The following is a 21,484-nucleotide window of genomic DNA, read 5'->3' on the forward strand; positions in this document are numbered from 1 at the left end:
TAATGCGTAATGGCTCTTCATTTATTGAAACTTAATTTCAGGATAAGTAAACATCTTTAGCCATGTCTTCATCTACAGCTATAAAATCCCTAGTAAAGACCGGTGCTCGCCTTCCACCTTTACCAACAATCCGTGATCTAGTTCGTCTCTACAAGCTCAGAGCTATCAAGCAGCTTTCGCAGAACTTTCTGATGGATGAAAGACTGACAAATAAAATTGTTAGAGCAGCTGGTAACATCAAAGATAACTATGTTTTGGAAGTCGGTCCAGGACCAGGAGGCATAACAAGATCTATTATCAGACAATTTCCCCGCAAGTTAGTCGTAGTCGAGAAAGACAGACGTTTCTTACCAACATTGGAGCTTTTATCGGAAGCTTCCAAAGATTTCCTTCAAATGGACATTGTTCGTGGCGATATTCTCGGGTATCGAACTGAACAGGCCTTCCCAGATTGCCCTAAAACAGAATGGAATGATAAACGTGCACCGGTTCATATAATTGGAAACTTGCCATTTGCTATCTCGACTAGGCTACTCATTAATTGGCTTCGTGAAATGAGTCTCCAGACCGGCGCATGGTCATTTGGGCGTAGTAGTTTGACCCTAACTTTTCAAAAGGAAGTCGCTGAACGAATAGTTGCTCCACTTCTCTCCGAGTATCGTTGCCGGCTATCGGTTATGAACCAGGTTTGGAGTAAAGCGGAGCTGAAATTCATCATCCCCGGAAAAGCATTTGTCCCTAAACCAGATGTGGACGTCGGTGTAGTCACTATAATCCCAATGAAAACACCTCTTACAACGGTACATTTCGATGTGGTGGAAAAGGTAATGCGTCACATTTTTTCCATGCGGCAGAAATATTGTCGCAGAGGTGTGGCTAATCTGTATCCTCCGGAGGTACGTGAAGAACTAACACAGTTGACATTTAGAATGGCCAACGTCGATCCATTAGCCAGATCGTTTCAACTATCGACGGAAGAATGCTTGCGAATTGCAGAAGCATACGACCAACTAGTCAACTCAAACCCGGAAATCAAAGACTACAACCATCGAGCACCAAAACAGCAACTGGCGGATGAAGATTATTGATAATATTTTGTACATGTTTGGTTCTAGTAAAAAAGTTAGCACCTGTATATTGTTTGGTTTATTTATTTTTTTATCTGCTGGATTGCTATTCTGTGAAAGAAAATTTTAAATGAAATTTGGGTTATGGGACTACGGAATTAGAACATGTTACAATACTTATCGACAAAAAATGTCATCAAGATAGGCTTATAACATGTTATAATTCTAAATTCTGGCTAGAGTTTTATGCCTTGTTCAGTCTACAGAGTTAGAGCACCGTACTCAGCAGCAGTGCCGTGCACAAGAGGGGAGAGGGGGGGGGGGGGTGTGTGTTTCATACCACATGCGCCCTCCTGATGCTCCTCATGCTAGACCTTTACTGTTAACGCCCTCCTATTATTGTTTCATACACATTAGAACAAAAATTCAAAATTCTATAAACACACGCCCTTCTTGTGATGTATCAGTAAGTTGAAAAAAAAAATTAAGTCTTTGAGACAGCTGCCGTGGACAGTCATGGCGTGTTTGACAAAATTGTAATTATTAGTTTAAATGCCGTCACACAAAACGATCTTTAAAAACTTGGTATATTTTTAAAATTGTATGCAAAAGCAAATTTGTCGGAGGATTTTATTTTTAAAGAACAACAAGCAACAAGGGGGCGCTACTTATTTATTTATTTCGTCAAACAAAGTAGACTAGATACAATGGTTACAATGTTTTACTTACATACCACCGACAAACCGACATGAATGACCATAACAAAAACAATAAATTTTCTGATCAAATTACACAATAGATAGGGGAAACGCTCCTATAGTTGCGGTACGTTAGAAGCGTTAGGTTCCTATAGTTGTGCATGGAGACTCAATACACAACTATAGGAACCTAACGCTTCTAACTTACCGCAACTATAGGAGCTTTTACCCTACTATGGATTCCATAGATAAGTGGAGGCACAAAAAGTTGTTTTGGCAACCATGAAAAAGAAATGATCTTACTGGCATCCGCGAAAAAAGTTCATGCCATCATGGAGCTCTTCGTTGTGCAGTTTTGTTTTGTTTCGTGAGCAAAATTTCAAGCAAATCTTTGCAACAATGAACCGAGGAATGGTTTGCTTTATCTTTCGTTCTTCCGTTGACCAAAGCGTTTTGTGCTCAAAATATTACAATACTTCTCCCTCAAACAACACCATGATGACGTCATGCTCGTTTGGCTACACTAACTGACAGTTCGTTTGGCTACATTATACTTTGCCTCCGCTTATCTATGGAATCTATAGTATCTATAATTCACACTACTGACATCTGGCTCCGTGTTCGTGGGAAATATTTAGCTAAGCCAAGAACCCGCATGCAAAAGTTTTGAATTGGTTCGTGTCTGATCTATTCTGGACAAATTATTTTTATCTAGATAAAAATACCGGGACGGGACTTGCAATCGAGCTTCTTTTATCTTCTCCCGCCCGTTTTTTCAACTTTCCCGGAACTTCAAGGATACTATCAGCTCAGACAAACAGACGTAACTCTTCATTGTGTATCTTCGTTCACGCATTTAACGGTTGATTTGAATATAATAAGTTCCGCGAACTACTCGCCGCAGCGCTGGCATCGGATCGCTTTGACGTTTCTATACATTTTATAAAACTTGTATGCAATATTGTTAGCGAGTTAGCGAGCAAGCTTGTTTTCCGCGAGAAGCCCGAGAGATGTCGTTACTGAGGTCCATATATGTTTTGAGATACTATGTTTTCAAGAAAAACTTTTTCAAAGTGTTACATCTGTTTGTCTGTGCTATCAGATTTATATTGCTGATCCACACTAGCTGCAAGCAGGGTTGCTTCCACCCACTTGCTATAAACAGGCATGCAATTGCTCATTACAGCTAAATTGCTATTTTTGGAAATTATGAACCTATCAGACACTATAATGATAATTTTTATTTGTAAGAAGCAATAATAGGTGGTAAAGTTTGGATATGACATATAACATTTTGTCAATTTTGCTTTCAGAAGGTCACAACCAGCGATTTTATGATCGCTGATTGCTCGCTCATCGCGTTGCTCATCGTTACAGCTAATCGCTATTGTGATCCTCCGAAAGCTAAGTTTACAGGTTTTATGTGTCATATACACACTTTACACAGCAAAAAAAAAAATGTAATATCGATCAATGTAATTCAAGCTGATGTATGAAATAATGATGTAATAGCAAAAAGCAGATACAGTATTACATCAATGGATGTAATTTTGCTCGCAAAATCGATGTACATCGTACAACGTTATATTACACAACCGATGGATTGACCTGGTTGCAGCAGTTTGGATGTAATATTCAACAACTTTTTTTTCTGTGTACCTTCTTTTCTTGCATCTTGTAAATAAGAATTATCATTAAAATATTTCATAGCTTCATAAATCCGAAAAATAGCATTTTAGCTGTAATCAGCATTTGCAAGCTTGGCTATAAAACATGTTTTTTTTTTGAATTATGCAATCATTAGATGATATAATGATATGTTATACTTGTAAGCAGTGTTGGAAAAGTTCGCGATATTTCACGAAGTTCACCATGGAAAAAGTTCGCGAGTCATAGTGAGTTTTCGCGAACTTTTACATCACTGCTTGTAAGTAATAAGAAGAGGATGTAAAGTACGTGTTTGATTCATAAAACCTGTCAATTTCGCTTTCAGGGCGTCACAATAAGCGATGTTATGATTCGTGAGCGTTCACTCATAGTGAGCGCTCACGAGTCGTAAAATCGATTATTGTGACGCACTTAAAGCAATATTGATAGATTTGATGTGTCAAACACGTACTTTACAATCTCTTCTTGTAGCTTACAAATACTAATTATCATTATACCATCTCATGGTTTCATAATTCCGGAAAATATTTTTTTTATAGCAAGTGAGTGGAAGTAACCCTGGCTGCAGAAACATTTAAGAAGTTCTGAAACTTCAGAAAAGTCCAGAGTTTTGTGTAAGTTTCGATAAATTAAAGACAGATTCATTAAGTTCTGTTAAAATTAAAAACCCGGAAATTTCAGAAAAGTCCAGCGAACTCCAGTGAACTTAAGGAAACATCTAAATATTTTGGAAACTTCACAAGTCCAGAGAACTTCCCGCATAAACGCGAACCATCACATGACCTTACCGATAATGGTTATAAATTGTTTATAATCCCTGCTAAACTTCAACTGAAATGGTTATGGAACTTTACATGAACGTTTGTGTGATAAAGTTTTAACCTTATGTATTATGGTTTTTTGGAAGCGGACCTTACAAATAATGGGTTGTTAAGAACCATTACCATTCCAAATTCTTGTTTTCTCCATACATTATCGGAAAGAGAACTATATTAGAACGTTTTTACTTATGGTTTGAGAACATTAATGGTTATGGTTATGGTAGTCAGTAAGGTCCATTAATGGTTTTGTATTATCGCTCAACTTTACGTGAAATATATCGTGAATTGGTAATCAGTAATTTGCAGGCAACCAATTCGCGATATATTCCACATAAAGTTGATCGATGTTACAAAACCATTCATGGACCTTACTGCTTACCATAACCATTACCATTAATGTTCTCAAACCATAAGTTAAAAGGTTTTAGTATAGTTTTCTTTGCGAAAGTGTATGGAGAAAACAAGAATTTTGAATGGTAATGGTTCTTAACAACCCATTATTTGTAAGGTCCACTTCCAAAAAACTATAATACTTAAGGTTAAAACTTTATCATTAAACGTTCATGTAAAGTTCCATAACCATTTCAGTTGAAGTTTAGCAGGGATTATAAACAATTTATAACCATTTTAGGTAAGGTCAATTTATGGTTCTCGCTTATGCGGGTTCAGATAAATTTAATAGTTTTCAGGAACTTTAGTGAAGCTTAGAGAACATCAGGACCGATCAATTAATTTCAATGAAATTTCTGAAATTATAATGGAGTTCCGAGGAACTCAGGCAATTTCCGAAAACTTCAGCAATGTCTTGAGGGGCTCACGTAAATTAAGAAAACGTAAGAGAATAACTTTTAAAAATTTAAAAAAAATCGGGAAGATCAGAGAACTTCAACGCTGATGTTACAATAAATTCAAGAAAATTGTGAGACCACTAAAGAGATTTCGCAATCTTCAAGAAAGTCTAGAGACCTTCAAAGATGATTAGAGATTTTCCGGTAGACTTATTATAATCAGGGAAGTTCCGAGCGCTCCAAATCAGCCCCTAATTTCAGGAAAATTACAAGAAGTTTGAAGGAATTTCGAGGAATTATGGAATATTTCTAAGTGAATTTCAGGAATGTTCCGAAAGTTTCAGGGAAATTGCGGAGTCCTCAGGGATGTTTTATGAATATCAGGAAAATTTTCTGGATCATTAGAACATCCCCCAGGAATCTCTTTCTTTCGGAATTATGCCATTGTTTTTTTTCGACTGTTCCGTAAGCGGTCTGACTTCCGACTTCCTTCAGATGTTTCTTCCAATCTACCTTAGGAAGTTTTTGCATTTCTAGGAAGTTTATTTCGTTTTCTCCAGGAAGTTCAAATAATTCTCCCAGAAATTTCTTTAGTCTTCGTCTGGAAGTTTGACCATAAGCCAAAGGTTTTTTGTTCGACTTCTATTGGAAGGTTTTTCCGAGCTTCTTCTGGCTTTCCCTGGAAATGGCTACTTTTGGAAAGTTACTTCCGATTTCCGAAATTTTTTGTGTCTTGGAAGTTTCCTGGAGGTTTTTCCAACTTTTCTTAGAACTTTCCTCGAACTTCATCCAAGAGAGCTTTTTTCGTCTTTCCCTGGATGATTTTTCGTTCAGAAGCTATCAAACATTCCCCCGATGTTTTCTGCAGGAATTTTCCGATCATAGTTCAAAAGCTAAAATTTTGCTTTGATTAACGGCTTTCTCAGTCTTAAAACACTGCAACGACTACGATGTAATCTGCCTGACATTTCGGCCATGGGTTGCGGCCTTTTACAGGGGAAAATATTGTTTGTCGTTATTGTCAATATGCTAATCGTTGTTGTGGCTGATTTTCCATATTTTGATTTCATTTAAAAATATTTAATTGAAAAAACTACTCGATCACAATTTTGATCACCACTTAAGGACAACAACAATAACGGCGCCGGTGGTGTAGCGGTAAGCGTGATTACCTCTCACCCCAGCAGGCCTGGGTTCAATCCCAGTCGGCGCCGCCGGGATGTTCTGAGGCATAACATCTCTGATCACGCCTTCCTTCGGATGGGAAGTAAAGCCGTTGGTCCCCGGTTAATGAGCTGATGGGTCGATGGGTAGGGTCCAGGTGTGGGAGCTGCCTTCCTGGCACGTCGGTAGCATTGGTGCTCAGCACGGAAAACAAGATCGACGGAAAAAACAAACCAAAGGAAAAAAAAAAGGACAACAATAATTTTAAAAATTAAATAATAAAAAATAAAATAAAAAAATAAAGAGTGTTTTAAGACTGAGAAAGCCGTCAAATAAAGCAATTCCCTTCAAGTCTCAGTCGTCAATAGAGATTTCCACGTCCGGTTGTATTGGTGCGATATGTGAGAGCGTGTTAGTGAATATCCGAGGAAAATACATAACAAATCGATGTTAAACTCATTTTGACAGATCTACTTTCATACATTTTTTAGGTAAGCCAGAGGAAAATAATAAACAAATTTACACGGCGTTGCCCCGGTAGTGTGCGTGCGTTAATCGTTACTAATCTCTATATCGTTAAAATTTTCGCTTCCAAAAACGGCAAAAATACAAAATTAAATAAATAGTAAATACCGATAAATACCGATGTTTTAATACCTTCGATACCGATAAGCTTTCAAACAATCTGGCAACGCTGAGCTGCTTGTACATCATTGTTGCTCAAGACAATAAAAACAACCATAAACAAACAACAATATACATCGCTTAAAACACGCAGTGCACTCAATTTTTCAACTTGCCTTTCGCAAATATAAACAATTAACAACGCCATTAACGTCAAAATTGATTCCGGCATCACTGCAAGCCAGATTGATGCAATCCCTCTGTCCTTTTTATTCCAGGATTGCTACTGTCAAATCTACCAATTAGAAACTTGCTCAGATTTGACAGCAAATTGGCTCTAAACCGCTACCCAATTGTCAAGTACCGTCCTAGAAAAAAATCCTATGGTTTTGACAGCTCGGATCACTGCACATTTAAATCGACCGGTTACGGTTTTCGGCGAGGTTTTCGGGTATAAGTCAGAATTAAGTGTATCATGTCGGTTTGTCGGTGTATAATGAGTCACGCCAAGAGTGAAGCCAAGTCTACCTATCGAACTGTCAAACCTATCGTGCAAAGTAAACAAACATTACGATGCTATGAAAGGTCCACGAAAGGTATTGCAATAAAATATAAAATATAATCGAAGCAATGATAATAAACACGCAGTGAGCATTCAATTGTCATTGGATACGTTTGGTAATGATCAGTAATGAGAATTTCTACTATTCACTAATAAAAATTCAATGATTATTTTTATGTGTCCCACACATGAATTTTTGCAATGCGATAAACAAATGATACATATGTGTCGGATACATAGTTCTTATGTGTACACATAAAATTCATGTCTAACCACACACACTATTCATTAGACTCATAAATTTCATGTGTACTTCTGAGTGGAATATGTTTATGTGTGGACACATGAAAATCATGTGGAATTTTACATGGAAATTCGCCAATAAAAATGTGTCGAATTTTATGAGTGTTGTTTGTTAAGATAATTTGACAAAATCACTGATATAATGATTTACTACAGTGGCTATTATTTTTTGTCGCTAGAAGTCATTTGAAGTTGATGTAGAAGTCCTCTGTTGCCAAGTTAATAGAAAGGGAATCTTTCGAAAACCGTGATGCGCGTTCAACTGTTTTTCTCTTGGCGTGACTCATTATACACCGACTCTAGGTGTACATACTATGTATTATTTCTATTATGTTTTAGTCGGGTTTTAATTTCTTGATGGTAATGGCTTCACAGTGTAGATTATACCAAAGAAGAATACTAAGGTGAAACAGTCGGAAGAAAAACTTTTTATTTTAGTGTCCTCTTTCACGGTTCCATTCATCCAATGAATACCCCCCTTAGGCAAGGTAATTTTGTGGTTTTGCTGCTGAAATGTTGCGCTCTTTTTTATCAAAACAATCCAACGATGCCAGATATACAGACTTTTGTACGCGATAAAGGTGCACACTATCTTTTTGAACCCTTGTAACTTTAATTATAATAACGATTTTTCTAATCTCATTAGATATACAAATAGTTACAAATATTAATTAGTTATTGCATTAATTATAGCTTCACGAAATACTTCATATTTTGATATTTTTAGGATAAAATTAAAAAAGGGTGACCACTTTTTTCGTGTACAGAAGTCTGTATATCTGCCATCGTTGAAACAATCACACCAAAATCAGAGATGTCCCATTTTTTAACTACTCGATTAACAACTAATCGATTCATTCAAAGTGTTTTTTATATTACTTCATACGCGAAGTTTGCGATTTTCAGAGTTGGTTGGAAAATGCTAACATGAAGCTTTAGTGTGATAATTTATTAGCTAGATCCGTTAAGGGCCACGCACATTAGATCCGGATCGGACGCGTTGCGGCAAAGTGACAGCTAAATCCATCGTCTAACTGTCAAATTTACGTCAACGCAACGCAAACGGATCTAATGTGGGTGGCCTTTTAGAGTACGGTAGCATGAAAATTGAATATAAGTTGAAAATGAGCGAAGGACCATTAATGCGGCAGTACACAGTCAAACGCACACCTTTTTGCCTAACCCGTAAGATGTACGCGGAGATTTGAAGTATGTCTTCTTTGCATCAAAATACCTTATTTGGCAGGGTATCTGTTCCTATGGAAAAAAGAAGTAAAATATTTGTCACAAAGGGCACCATCAATGGTGAAATTAACAAAAATGAATGGCTCCAAAAACGTCTGCTCCCATTTTTGGGGCAGAACAGTGAAAAACCATTGTTTTGGCCGGACTTAGCTTCATGTCACTATTCTAAAAGCATGCTGGAATGGTATGAGGATAATTCGGTGCATTTTGTCCCCAAGGACATGAATCCACCGAACTGTCCAGAACTACGCCCAATCGAAACCTATTGGGCTATGATGAAGCGGGAACTCAGAATGGCCAAGGAGAAAATCAAGGATGCAAATGACATACGGAGTAAATGGAAAAAAAAATGAGAAAAAGGTACCGGATACGACTGTACAAGCTCTTATGGATCGCGTGAAGCAAAAGTGTTGGGCATTTTACCAAACAACCCCCAAAAAATTATCCAATATATGTATATTGAGCTAAATACATGCATAGAACCACCCTACAAATTTAGTTTTTACGTGAAATTTGAGAGCAAATTAAATGTGTTTTTTACATATAAGATAGATGAAACAACATAAGATGGAAAATTTTCAGCCGTCAATTTTTGCTCCGTTTTTTCTCGACTTTTGTGAAGTTGTAATTAGATTTCGCTTATGCTCCCGCTCCAGAAATTTGTGGCATCGCGAGTGATAGTTTCTAAGTTCAGTTTATTTATGCGTTGCATGATTTTATGAGCGGTCGCTTCGTGTTTGCGTCAAGGAGCAATTAACTATATTAAACCTGAGGATTGATTCCCGTAACAGAGACAGAGCTGCTTGCAAAGGATTCACTTGGACTGATTTGGTGAGATTGTTCCTTTTTTACTTTTATCTATTTAAACTTAATTTCTATGAATCCGTAGCATTTGGAATCATTTGATTCGGATGAGACTTAACTTTCATCCTATGGATTTTAGACATCCTATTTTTTTTACTAGACATCCTACTAAATACGTGCCATCTATAAAGCAGGAATTGCTTTGATGATGGAAGTGTACACGCAGTACCAATATACATTTTATATCGGTACTACGTGTATGCGGGGCGTGTTGTAAGTTCATGCATTGTTTCTTCTCATTGTAGACAGCGAATAATGAATAGCGAGCAAGGGCGCTATAACCTAGGCGAATACAGCATTCCCTCCGTATAGGTTACGTCCGCACACCGCTCTCTGTTGTCCTTCGACTGAGGTCGGCTGGATCGATTGAGGGATGGCAGTGGGTGGGCGGTGCCGTACACGCTTGTACGGAGAGAGGACTGTACGCTCGAACACAAGGGGTAAATACCTGTGTTCCATCCCAGGAGATCGGACAACCAAGGAGTGTACATTAACTTTCTTAGCTCTGTCACTCCCAACGATTTATATAGCCTATTTTCAAATCCTGCATACGGAGCGGTTGGTACGGTATGTCCCCGCTCTTTGATTACCTGTGGATTAAATGTTAACCACTGTCTATACTTATTAAGTAGACATGGTAAACATTCACTTCCACAAAAATTAACTAAACGCTACACAGTAGGCCTGGCCGCTTTATTGTTTGTTTCACATCCTTGATGTGCAGCAGGCATTAATAATGACAAGAAAAATGATAGATGTATTTCTATCATTTTCCAGGATTCTTTCAAGTACTGGCTGTGTATGTGTAGACTAGACTAGATAAGATAGATGAAACAACATAAGTTCAAAGTAAAGTTGCTGTGATATAGAATGTTGGAAGAAACGTATAAAACATGACAAGGTGTTTAAAAAAATTCAAAGCATTGAAAATTGAATCACTCTCCAGACCTATTGTTTCGAACGATTGGCATTTTTATTTCTTATTTACTTCCATAATCTTGATCCAAAGTGAGATATCATAGACTAACAGACAAAATGCCTCACATAATGATTATCGTTATTCAACAGTTAGTTTATTTTTTTTGTTTCTAAACTAAACCACTGAAAGTCGTGTAATAATGTGTTGGACATAATTAGAAGACATTGAGAAGCGAAGCATTTCGATCTAAAGGACATGTGTGCGTATTTAGGTATATATTCTCATATACTTACATGTATTTTCGATCATGTGCAAGGGCGTAGCCAGGTTTAGAAATAGGGGGGGGGGGAAACCAATTTTTTTATGGAGAATTAGGTTAGACGCCGATTAGCTGAACACCATTAAACCGAAAGCTATTATACTGTATGGATTACTAAGTCAATCGTCGTTTAACCGAAACTGAATTTCAAAACCTACCTAAAACCCAAAGATTTAACTAAACTAAATGAGAAAAATCTATGCAACTCTAATAAGGAAAATCCCAAAGGCTTCTGTCCTTCATTTAACGTCGGTCTCTGTTCCGCAATCTAGTGCCAATCACCGACGGACATCGATTGCCATCCATTGACAACAGGAAGGCAGCTTCCACACCTGCGTAGGATATCGCACCCATTAAACAACACATGGGCCGGGACCAACGGCTTTACTTCCCTTCCAAAGGAAGACGTCACCAGAGATTTTTATGCCTCAGAAAAATCCCACCGACCTCGGCTGGGATTGAACCCAGACCCATTGGGGTATTAGAAAGCAGTCACGCTTACCACTACACCACCGGCGCCGGCAAAATCCCAAAGGCTTGGTAGCCATCATAATGAAGTAATGAAACTGGGTTGTTAGCGGAATGCTTAAATTTTATTAGTTAGGTAGGTTCCGATTCAACACATTGTAGTTTCATTTTTATACCTGTGATCTTGACTTTTTTACCTATGAGATGAGTACTTAAGGGGGTAAGATTTTGATAAGTTCTTTAGTGGGAATGACACTGATGAAGACTGCACATTGTAGTCGAAATGATTTGAAATATATTTATCATTATATATTTTCTGACACACTAGAAATAATTTGGATTCTAATCGAAATTCCCTACAAACTTTCACCACCTACTGATTTTTTTTTTAAATTCACTCTACAGTGTTGTTGGTATTCTCATGAAACCTCGCATTTCAGTTTATTCTATGTTAAAATACTGAACCTATTGAAATTATCTTTCGAGCTAGAAACTTCTTTAGAATTCTAGCCAACATTGTCAATCTTTGAAGTGCCAGACTGTTGAAAAACAAGCTAATTCTAAGAACTTTGAAACTATTTCAATATGTCAGATTGTTGGGAAAGTTTTAGAGTAATTTGAGTTTCATGGAAAAGAAAAAAAATCAATGTTACAAATGGGATTTGAAGAACAAAATATTTTATTTTTTTTAAATATGAATAATAATTCTCAGTCCTTCAACAAAAAACAAGAATCATGAGGATTTTTTTAGTCTATAATTATTTATTTATTTAACCATGTCATCTTTGACATTTTATCGATACAGACTGTTTAAAGTGACTTAATCCTTCTTAAAAACTGGTCTACTTATATTAAAATCAAAAACACATCATTAAACAGTCTGCAACATCTATCAAGAGTATTGTTATAACTGTTGTTATACGATGTCCGGGAGTCCACAGAAAGTAATAGTTGCGGAGACGGCGAGCTGGAGTGTGGAAATTGATGTTCCCGAGCAAACAACTGCAGTCATTATGATTACAAATCATATCAAATATGAACATCCTTTGGAGAAAGACTCGGCGATTTGTTAGTGTTTGCAGTCCAATAAGCGCACATCTATGCTCGTACGGAGGTAAGCTATCTGGATTTGTCCATAGCAGACGTCGTAATGCAAACTTTATAAACTGTTTCTGGATTCTCTCGATGCGCAGTACATGAACAGCATGATATGGAGCCCAAATTTGTACTCCATATTCAAGAACACTGCGGACCATAGAGCAGTACAGCGCTTTCAGGGCGTAGACGTCGTCGAATTGTGCAGTATTGCGGCGCAAAAATCCTAGCATGGAGTTGGCCTTTGCAACTGTCATGGATATGTGCTCGTTAAACCGTAGTTTGCTGTCCAAGATGAGCCCAAGATCCTTAATGGCATTAACCCTTTCCAGCGGCGATTGATTCATAGAGTAATCAAAAATGATCGGAGAGTGAGAGCGGGTAAGGGTAATCGCTTTGCATTTGGCAGCATTGGCTTGCATTCCATTCATCTGACACCAGGATGACAATCACTCTATATCAGCTTGTAGTGCGCAACAATCCCCGATCGATTTGATCACACGGTACCGCTTAAGATCATCCGCATATAGCAACTTACAGGAGCTTAGCATCTCACACACGTCGTTAATAAACAGAACGAAAATGAGAGGTTCTAGGTGACTCCCTTGTGGAACCCCCGAAGGTATATGCAATACCTCGGATCTGGAATCACGTACCTTAACGAAAGCCTTCCTGGATGATAAGTATGATTTCAACCAACAAACGATCCACGGTGGAAGACCAAGGCATTTTCGCCATAGAGGTAACTCTAAGACCACTGGGTCCCGAAGAAAATCATTATTATTTTTGGCTCACTCAGTACCAGAACAACGGTCCCAAGCAGTCCCAAGCTATTTCACTCACCCCTGCATGTTCTGCATGAATCCACACACCCCTGATGTTATCTGTCAAACTTTCATAGCGAATCAAAACAAACATAGTGTAGTAATAGAATTTCAACTAGAATAGGGTACGTTAATCGTTTGCTTGGGACCAATAGGCTACTAAAGTGGTGAGCCAATTTAAAATCGTTAGTTTCGTATTGATTGTTGGTTTCGCTTCATAATGGCTAGGTCGTGAGGGACTTTGTCAAAAGCCTTAGAGAAGTCGATGTAAACGGAGTGCACTTGCTGACGCTTCTCGATGCTACCTGTATAAGAGTGTTCGTGTAAGTCATCAAGTTAGAGACTGTCGAGCGTTTTTTCATGAATCCATGCTGAAACTCTGAGATTGTGGGTTGAACAGCTGGATACAACTTCTCATGCAGAAGACTTTCGAGAACTTTGGCCAAGCAGTTCAGGATCGAGATAGGTCGGTAATTTTCCACTTTGTGCATGTTACCGGACTTGAAGATTGGTGTAATTGAGGCGAGCTTCCAGGCATCCGGAAAAACGCCATCCTTAAGCGATCGATTGAAAACAGACAAAACGGGAGTGGCCAACGATGTTGCACAGTTCTTGACGAAAGACGGTGGAATACGGTCCGGGCCTGGACCTTTCGATGGATCGACTGAGCAAAGGGCTTTGAGAATAGCGTCTTGACTGAAGATGAACTCGGGTTCGAAAACACTTCGGAAAAAGTCAGCGAAAAGGTCAGCAGAAGCGGTGTCGGTGGTGGAGCCACAGGCGTGCGCAGCCCTCTTCATTTGGGGGGGCCCGCCTACCAAATGGGGCGCTTCATAGCTTTGAGGGCGCCAATAATTTAGAAGAATTAATGTTTACTTATAGTTATTTCTATGGATTCCCAGTGGAGTTATTCTCCTTTTAAGGGATCCTTAAAAACACCAAGTTAAATAAACTTATTTACTACTACTACTGTTTATAATGGTTCATACAGTTTACATAAGAAATTCATTGATTTTTCCTTTGAGGTAGTGTTTAGCTTTGAGTTTAAATTGATTTCGATTTACGATTTGTTTTAGTTCACTAGGTAAAGCATTATATTTAAATGGACCTATATAAGATATTCGTTTTTGACCTTGACTTGTGGAAGCTCTAATGACTGTTAAGTTTCCGGCTTGCCTGGTACTGTGAGAACGGTTGCCAATATTGATTACAAGATTAGAATGTGTTCTATCATTATGAATAATATCGTGTACCAATAAGAGTGTCTGTAGTTCACATAAACCTAAAATTGGAAGGACATTATGATTTCTGCTTGCATAGAGTTCAAAAGTTGAATATAACGGAGGTAGGTTGAAAATTATTTTTAAGCACCTATTTTGCAAAACTTGTAGTTTAACTAATTTTGATTTACATGCAAGGCCCCAAGCTATGATAATATATTGTAATTGAGAATGTATGTGAGCATAGTAAAACTTAAGTAAGACATGTTGCGGAACAAAGCTAGAAACCTTTCTCAAAACGCCACATAAAGCCGCTACTTTTTTCTCTATTTGTTTTACATGTATTTCCCATGAAAACGTAAAATCCAGGTAAACACCCAGATGTGTAATGGGCAAGTGAGCTCGCGCACTAGGAGGGCGGTTGCATTGATTGCAAAATATTACTAAAATTTTGGATGCATAATAAATCCACTGATTTTTTAAAATTGCCCTATTTTAAAATTACAATTATATTTCAGACTTGCAAACGCCTTCTAAACAAGCAAGCAAACGCACAAGAAGGGCGGTTGCATTCCTCGCAAAATAATTACTAAAATTTTGGGTGCATAATAAATCAGCTGAATTGTTAAAGTTGCCTTATTTTAAAATTACAATTATATTTCAGACTAACACACGTCTTCTTAACAAGAAGGGCGGTTGCATTGCTTGCAAAATAATTACTAAAATTTTGGATGCATATGAGCTCTTTTGAAATTCTTCTCAGAAGTCCTCTAGAATTATTTTTAGAACTCTTCATAACTTTTTTTCAGAACACCTTGCAACTGAAATTTCCTTAGAGTTTCAAAATAATTTATTCAGTATTATCCAGACATTCTTCCCGAAATGAGCTACACAGCAAAAATTTAATTTTAATATCACATCAAAGTGGATGCACTTCAATCATGTCAAGAATATGGTATAATACAACTTGCTAAAACTGAACAAAATTATCATTAATACAGTGCAAGAACTGACATTACGGTGCTTCTATTTTTGTGGCCCTAAAAATTGCATAAAATTTTCGACATGGTTGAAGTGCATCCGCTTGGATGTAATATTAAAATTTATTTTTTGCTGTGTAGAAATTATCGGTACTCACTTGAAATTTTCCTCAGAATCCCTTTGGATTTTCACTCATAATTTACTTTTCTTGGTATTCCATTCGGAATTGTCTTGGAACTATCTGCAGGATTCACTAGAAATTATTCGCAGAATTTTCTTGGAATACTTCCTAGAAATCCTTCAGAACTGTCCTCAGAATTCAAGAGCTCTTTTGGAATTTTTCTTAGAAGTCAACTGGAATTATTAAACCCTTCGTGATTTTTTCTCAAAACACCGTGGAACTGAAATTCCCTTAGAGTTTCAGAAATTTGTTCCTGGAATGAGCTAGAAATCATCATCATCGATTTTCACTCCAAATTTGATTTTCTCGGTATTCTTTTCGAAATTATCTTGCAATTAACTAGTTAAAAAATAATAATCTTGGAATTAACTGCAGGATTCACTAGAAGTTATCCACAGAATTTTGTTTGAATTCTCCCAAGAAATCTTTTGGAAATGTCCTCAGAATTGTCTCTGAATTTTTTAAAACTTTTTTTTTTCTCAGAACACCTTGGAGCTGAAATTCCCCTAGAGTTTTAGAAGAATTTTTTCTGTATTCTCCAGAATTCTTCCCAGAATGAGCATGAAATTATCCTCGAAATTCCCTTGAAATTTTCCTCAACATCCCTTTGCAGTTTCAATCAGATTCAGTTTTTGCAGGATTCACTAGAAATTATTCTCAGAATTTTCATGGAATTCTCGCAAGAAATCTTTTGGAACTGTCCTCAGAATTCACTTTCTTGAGGTTCTTCTCGGAATTTTTTAGAACTCTCCTAAGAGCTCTATTAAAATTCTTCTCAGAACTCATTTTGAATTATTTTTACAACTTTTCATAATTTTTCCTCAGAAAACCTTGGCACTGAAATTCCCTTAGAGATTCAGCAAAATTTCCGCAGTATTCTCCTGAAATCCTTCCTGGAATAAGTTAGAAATTATCCTTGGAATTCTCTTGATACTTTTCTCAAAATCCCTTTTCTTGGAATCATTTTCAGAAATCTTTTGGAACTGTCTTCACAATTAAATACCCTTGAGATTCTTCTCGGATTTCTAAGAATTCTCCTAAGAGTTCTTTAAAATTCTTCTCAAAACTCCTTTGGAATTATTTTTAGAACTCTTCACGATTTTTTCTCAGACCACCTTGGAACTGAAATTTCCTTAGAGTTTCAGAAGAATTTCCTCAGTATTCTCTAGAAATTTTTCCCGAACTGAGCTTGAAATTTTCTTTGGAATTCCCTTGAATTTTTATTTAAAATCTAGCTATCTGCAAAAATCACCAGAAATTATCCTCAGAATGTTCATGAAATTCTCCCCAGAAATCTTTTGGAACTGTCCTCAGAATACACTATCCCTGAGGTTATTCTTGGAAATGTTTAGAACTCTCCTAAGAGCTCTTTTGAAATTATTCTCAGAACTCCTTTGGAATTATTTTTAAAATTCTTCACGATTTCACAGTTCCTGATGAATTTCCTCAATTTTCTCCAGAAATTTTTCCCGGAATGAGCTAGACATTATCCTCGGAATCACCTTAAAATTTTCCTCAATTTTGGAATTTCACCCAAAATTTTATTTTTTCGGTACTCTTTTTGAAATTAAATTCTGTTCCATTTAGAATTTGGCCGTACAAAATAGGTTATTTCTCCAAGGGGAAATAAAGTACAAAAAGGCTTAAGGTATCATTTTGTTGAATTTTTATTTAACTTTAAGGGAAAAATACAACAAAAATTATTCAGGGGGAGAGGTAGCTCATCGATTCTTCCGGTTCGCCTCCTAGCATCGTGCTATAAGGTACCAGGCGACCAGGGTAGTTGATCGATAGCTCGATGACGTCATTTCGTTGGCGTCTGCAATGGGAAATTCTCATAGCAGGCGTTGACGATGGGACGTTGTCGAGTTGTTGAATAGCAACTATCGTAGTAACTCACCGATTACCTGTCGATCTGCCAAATTTGGAAAGACGTCTGCATTGAATTGTCTCATATAATAATATTCCGCCCACTATATCACAAGAAATTGCGAGTAGCTGAGTGGAATGGAGATAAGTTAAGCATTGGGTACAGGACCAAGTCTCCCCTGGGTGTTGCTAAAAGATGAGCGCAATAGAATCATCAAGTTGCCATAAGGCACGGATGAGGCTATTGCATGGCTGGGTAGTCAAAGTCTTCCATTCGTTAGTCATTTCAGGTGGACTAGAACAGGTTTAGGTGGGCGTTGGCCAGATTTGGATTTTTCAGATGTAATCCTGGATAGGACCCTGTCATTGAATGTCGCGTGAAAGTGGAACTTAATGAAGGCCTAAGTACTTTTTCGTAGTTTTTAGTTTTCGGATTTGAAAGATCGTCGGTTACAGTCCCTCCCATGGACATGGAGGTTGACGGTACTGAAGCAAAGGGTTATGTTTAATTTCTTTATATTTGCAACGATGATGATTTCCTATAGTGACACATATCACCTTCTTAATGCTTCAGTAGGCCTCAAACGATTAATTCTTGGTTGTTAATAGAACTTCCTTGATGAAATGGGCTGCTTCATGCAGACTGAGCAATTCTGATTATAGTATCAGATTTGTTCTGTATACGGAGGAACTGGGAGGGCTTATTAGAAACTTCTCACCAATAAAGTAATGATTTTCTAGTAAATTTTGCATTTAATTATATTAATACTTTATTTTTAGCATACGATACAAAAGTGCTCGTTTTTGCGTAAAATAATCAATATTTATTTTGTAATTACGTTTAAAAGTTTTTTTTGTGATCTGAAAATTTTACTAGTTTGGTTAGAAGTTTCGAAGCTAACGCATGTCCGCAGGCCTAATAGAAAGATAGGCAGAAAAAGTGATTTTCGGAGTTTTATTCGTTAGGTGTTGGATGCAGGAGGAGATTGGAGGGCGGGAGTTTGACGCATAGAGCCTGCCAATTTTGCTTTCAGAATGTCGCAGTCAGCGGTTTTATGATTCGTGAGCGCTCGCGATTCGTAGAACCGTTGATTGTGACTGCAAGTAGTTTTGGCAGGTTTTGTGAGTCGGAAGTTTGCTTTTTGGCCTATTCTTGTGTCTAACATGTGCAGAGTATCATTATAGGGTCTAATGGTTTTGAGATTCCTGGTTGCATGAAATATATTTGTGAGAATATCTTTTTGAGATTTTAGTAGTCACGTTTTGTTTGTAGTTTATATTTTATTTCTTTCATGTATTATCGTAAATAATAGTTATTCAATAATAGATAGTTCATCCATATATTCGGGCTTTGACGCGAAGCGCTGTGGATTATGAGATGCTTGATGACCTTGGAGGGATCGATTTTGCTTACTGAGCAAAAAATCATGGATTTAATTTCAAGCTCTTCCACAGCACAATAAATCGCCAACATCATTTGTATATTTAATATTGAACATTAATCTTGGAAATTATTTGCATATCAAGCGAAAACGTAGTCCTGTATTGTCGCGAACCGTTATGGTTCTGAGATGCTCGATGACCCTGGAGGGATCGTTTTTGCTTACTGAGCAGAAAATCATGGGTTTAATCCCAAGCTCTCCGTCATGACTCTTAAAATTCATGATCACTAAACAAAATGAATATGTTCTTTCGATAGCCGGCTATCGATAGATTAAATAAACAACAAATTAACAATACATACTTTTGGTTGCATCGCCAACTTGAGGTGAATCCTAACCGAATACCCTACCCAACCCTCCAACTCCGTAGCACTTATGAGGGTGTCGCTAAGTCGGTGGCCTCTCGTTAAGTAAGTACTACATCAACATTTCCTTCCCTATCCCTAGTTATGGTAAAGATGGGCGTGGCCGGGAATAGCGACAGTCATGCTTCTGTTACTCTTGTTTTGATTGGAACCAATGTTTACTCCCCAGCATTATTCCTGAAAGTAGTCTTACTGAGAATTTCAGAAGAGACGTGAGTGTCGCTAGTATCCAACAGTGCTGCAAAATTTCGACAATACACGGTGATACTCAAAATTCTGCTTTGGTCACTCGTTTGAGCTAACAGTCATCGTCAAGGCAAACCATGTCAATTGTCAGTAGCATTTTAGTCAGTCACGAACATGTGCTGATTTGTTTATTAGCTAAATTTGAAATGAAATTAAATGGCTTGAGCAAAACAATTACATGGAGCCATTAAAGTGAATAAGCATCTACGTCCTGAACCGCTTGGATAACAATAATGTGTCTCAGAATGCAAGAAATTACACTTTCTGTTACCAGGTGAATCTTTGTCATTGACGAAAAAATGAATGAGATTTTGACAAAGATTTTTTTGAGGATCAAGTCTATCATTGACTATGTGAAAAACAATTTTGTCAATATCGCGCAAAAGTCTGTCAATGACAATGACAAATCTCAGCACTGGATCCAATCTACGAAGTGTATCATAACAACACTAACGCTAACGCTAACGCTAAAATACAACAAAAATTATTCATCGGTATTACTGTCAACCTCATCTACCATCCTTTTCCTCCATTTACGCTTGATAATTGCCCAAAATTTTTCAATGGGACAAAAATCTGGACAATTTGGTGGATTAGCCATCCCATGAAATCGTAACAATGATTCATGATTTCGGGATGGAAATTCATGATTTCATAATGCAGAGGAATCAAGACCGCTAAAAGCGTTACACGTACTTGGCAAACCGTGTTCATAAGCCGTACTACATAGGCATCTCTTATTCGCCTTTTGCCTTCCATCTTTTAAAAGTACTGATAGTCTAGTGGTAAAAGTGTGGGTTAAGTGATCTCAAGGTTCTTGGTACGAATCCAGTTTGATGCATTATTTTATTCTTTTTACATTTTTTTGGTTAAAAGTTAAACCCATGAATTAGCTCATGATTTCAACTCGGATGATTCATGATTTTGGGAATGTTTGCTGCGTTACGCAAAAGTTGCTCATGATATCATGAATGTATATCATGGTGTATTTTCATAACATGAAAATACGCTGTGTGTTCATGAAATCATGAGTCATTTATCTCATTTCGGAGATCGTATTTTTTCCCGTGTAAATTTTCTTTAGAGGCGCCGGTGGTGTAGTGGTAAGCGTGATTACCTCTCACCCCAGCAGGCCTGGGTTCAATCCCAGTCGGCGCTGCCGGGTGAGTCCTTTTTTTACTGGTTGCTGAATTGAGATTCGATCCGGAACTTGTGAGAAAATGCAGGCCAACTCCCCTGCACTCGATCTTCCTCGTTGATAAGTTAATACATTCGACTGGAGAGAATCGCCCATGAAATATTCCTTCCTGACATCGTCAAGTGGTGGATTTCTTTTTATTATTATTATGATTATTGACTGCACGGGAAAGGTCTGCATTAAGCGGGATTTAGATGAGGCAGGTGAGTTGAATTCAACTCAAACCGATCTGGTCGTCGGCGTTCATTTGACTTGGCAACGAATAGAGCAAGTCCGATATCGGTCAGATTTTTGGACGTTCATTTCGCAGTTCAAGTGAGTTGAACGCTGAATTGAACCATCTTAACCCAGCTTAAAGATGGGTTTAGATAGGGACAGGCATGGAAAATCATTTGCATTCATTTCATACATTCATTTACATTCATTTGCCTTTAACTTTTTTGATCAACAGCATTTCGCAAAATGATATGTTGAGCTCTTGTAGGTTTTGTCATTAGCTTCATTTTTTGCTAAAAACTCAAATCTGTATCTCTTATGCATCACGAACTAGAGC

General features: G+C 37.5%; 1 protein-coding gene across 1 annotated transcript; it reads left to right on the forward strand.

Moving 5' to 3' along the window:
* The first annotated feature begins 62 nt into the window (after window positions 1-62).
* mtTFB1 (mitochondrial transcription factor B1) lies at window positions 63-1,127 on the forward strand. The gene has a single exon (XM_065229617.1). The coding sequence runs from the start codon at window positions 63-65 to the stop codon at window positions 1,086-1,088; it is 1,026 nt and encodes a 341-aa protein (XP_065085689.1). The 3' UTR covers window positions 1,089-1,127.
* The last annotated feature ends 20,357 nt before the right edge of the window (window positions 1,128-21,484 follow it).

Source organism: Ochlerotatus camptorhynchus, unplaced genomic scaffold, assembly GCF_037179485.1.
Source record: "Ochlerotatus camptorhynchus isolate MF236.1 unplaced genomic scaffold, CSIRO-AGI_Acam_v1.1 ptg000025l, whole genome shotgun sequence".
NCBI lineage: Eukaryota > Metazoa > Arthropoda > Insecta > Diptera > Culicidae > Ochlerotatus > Ochlerotatus camptorhynchus.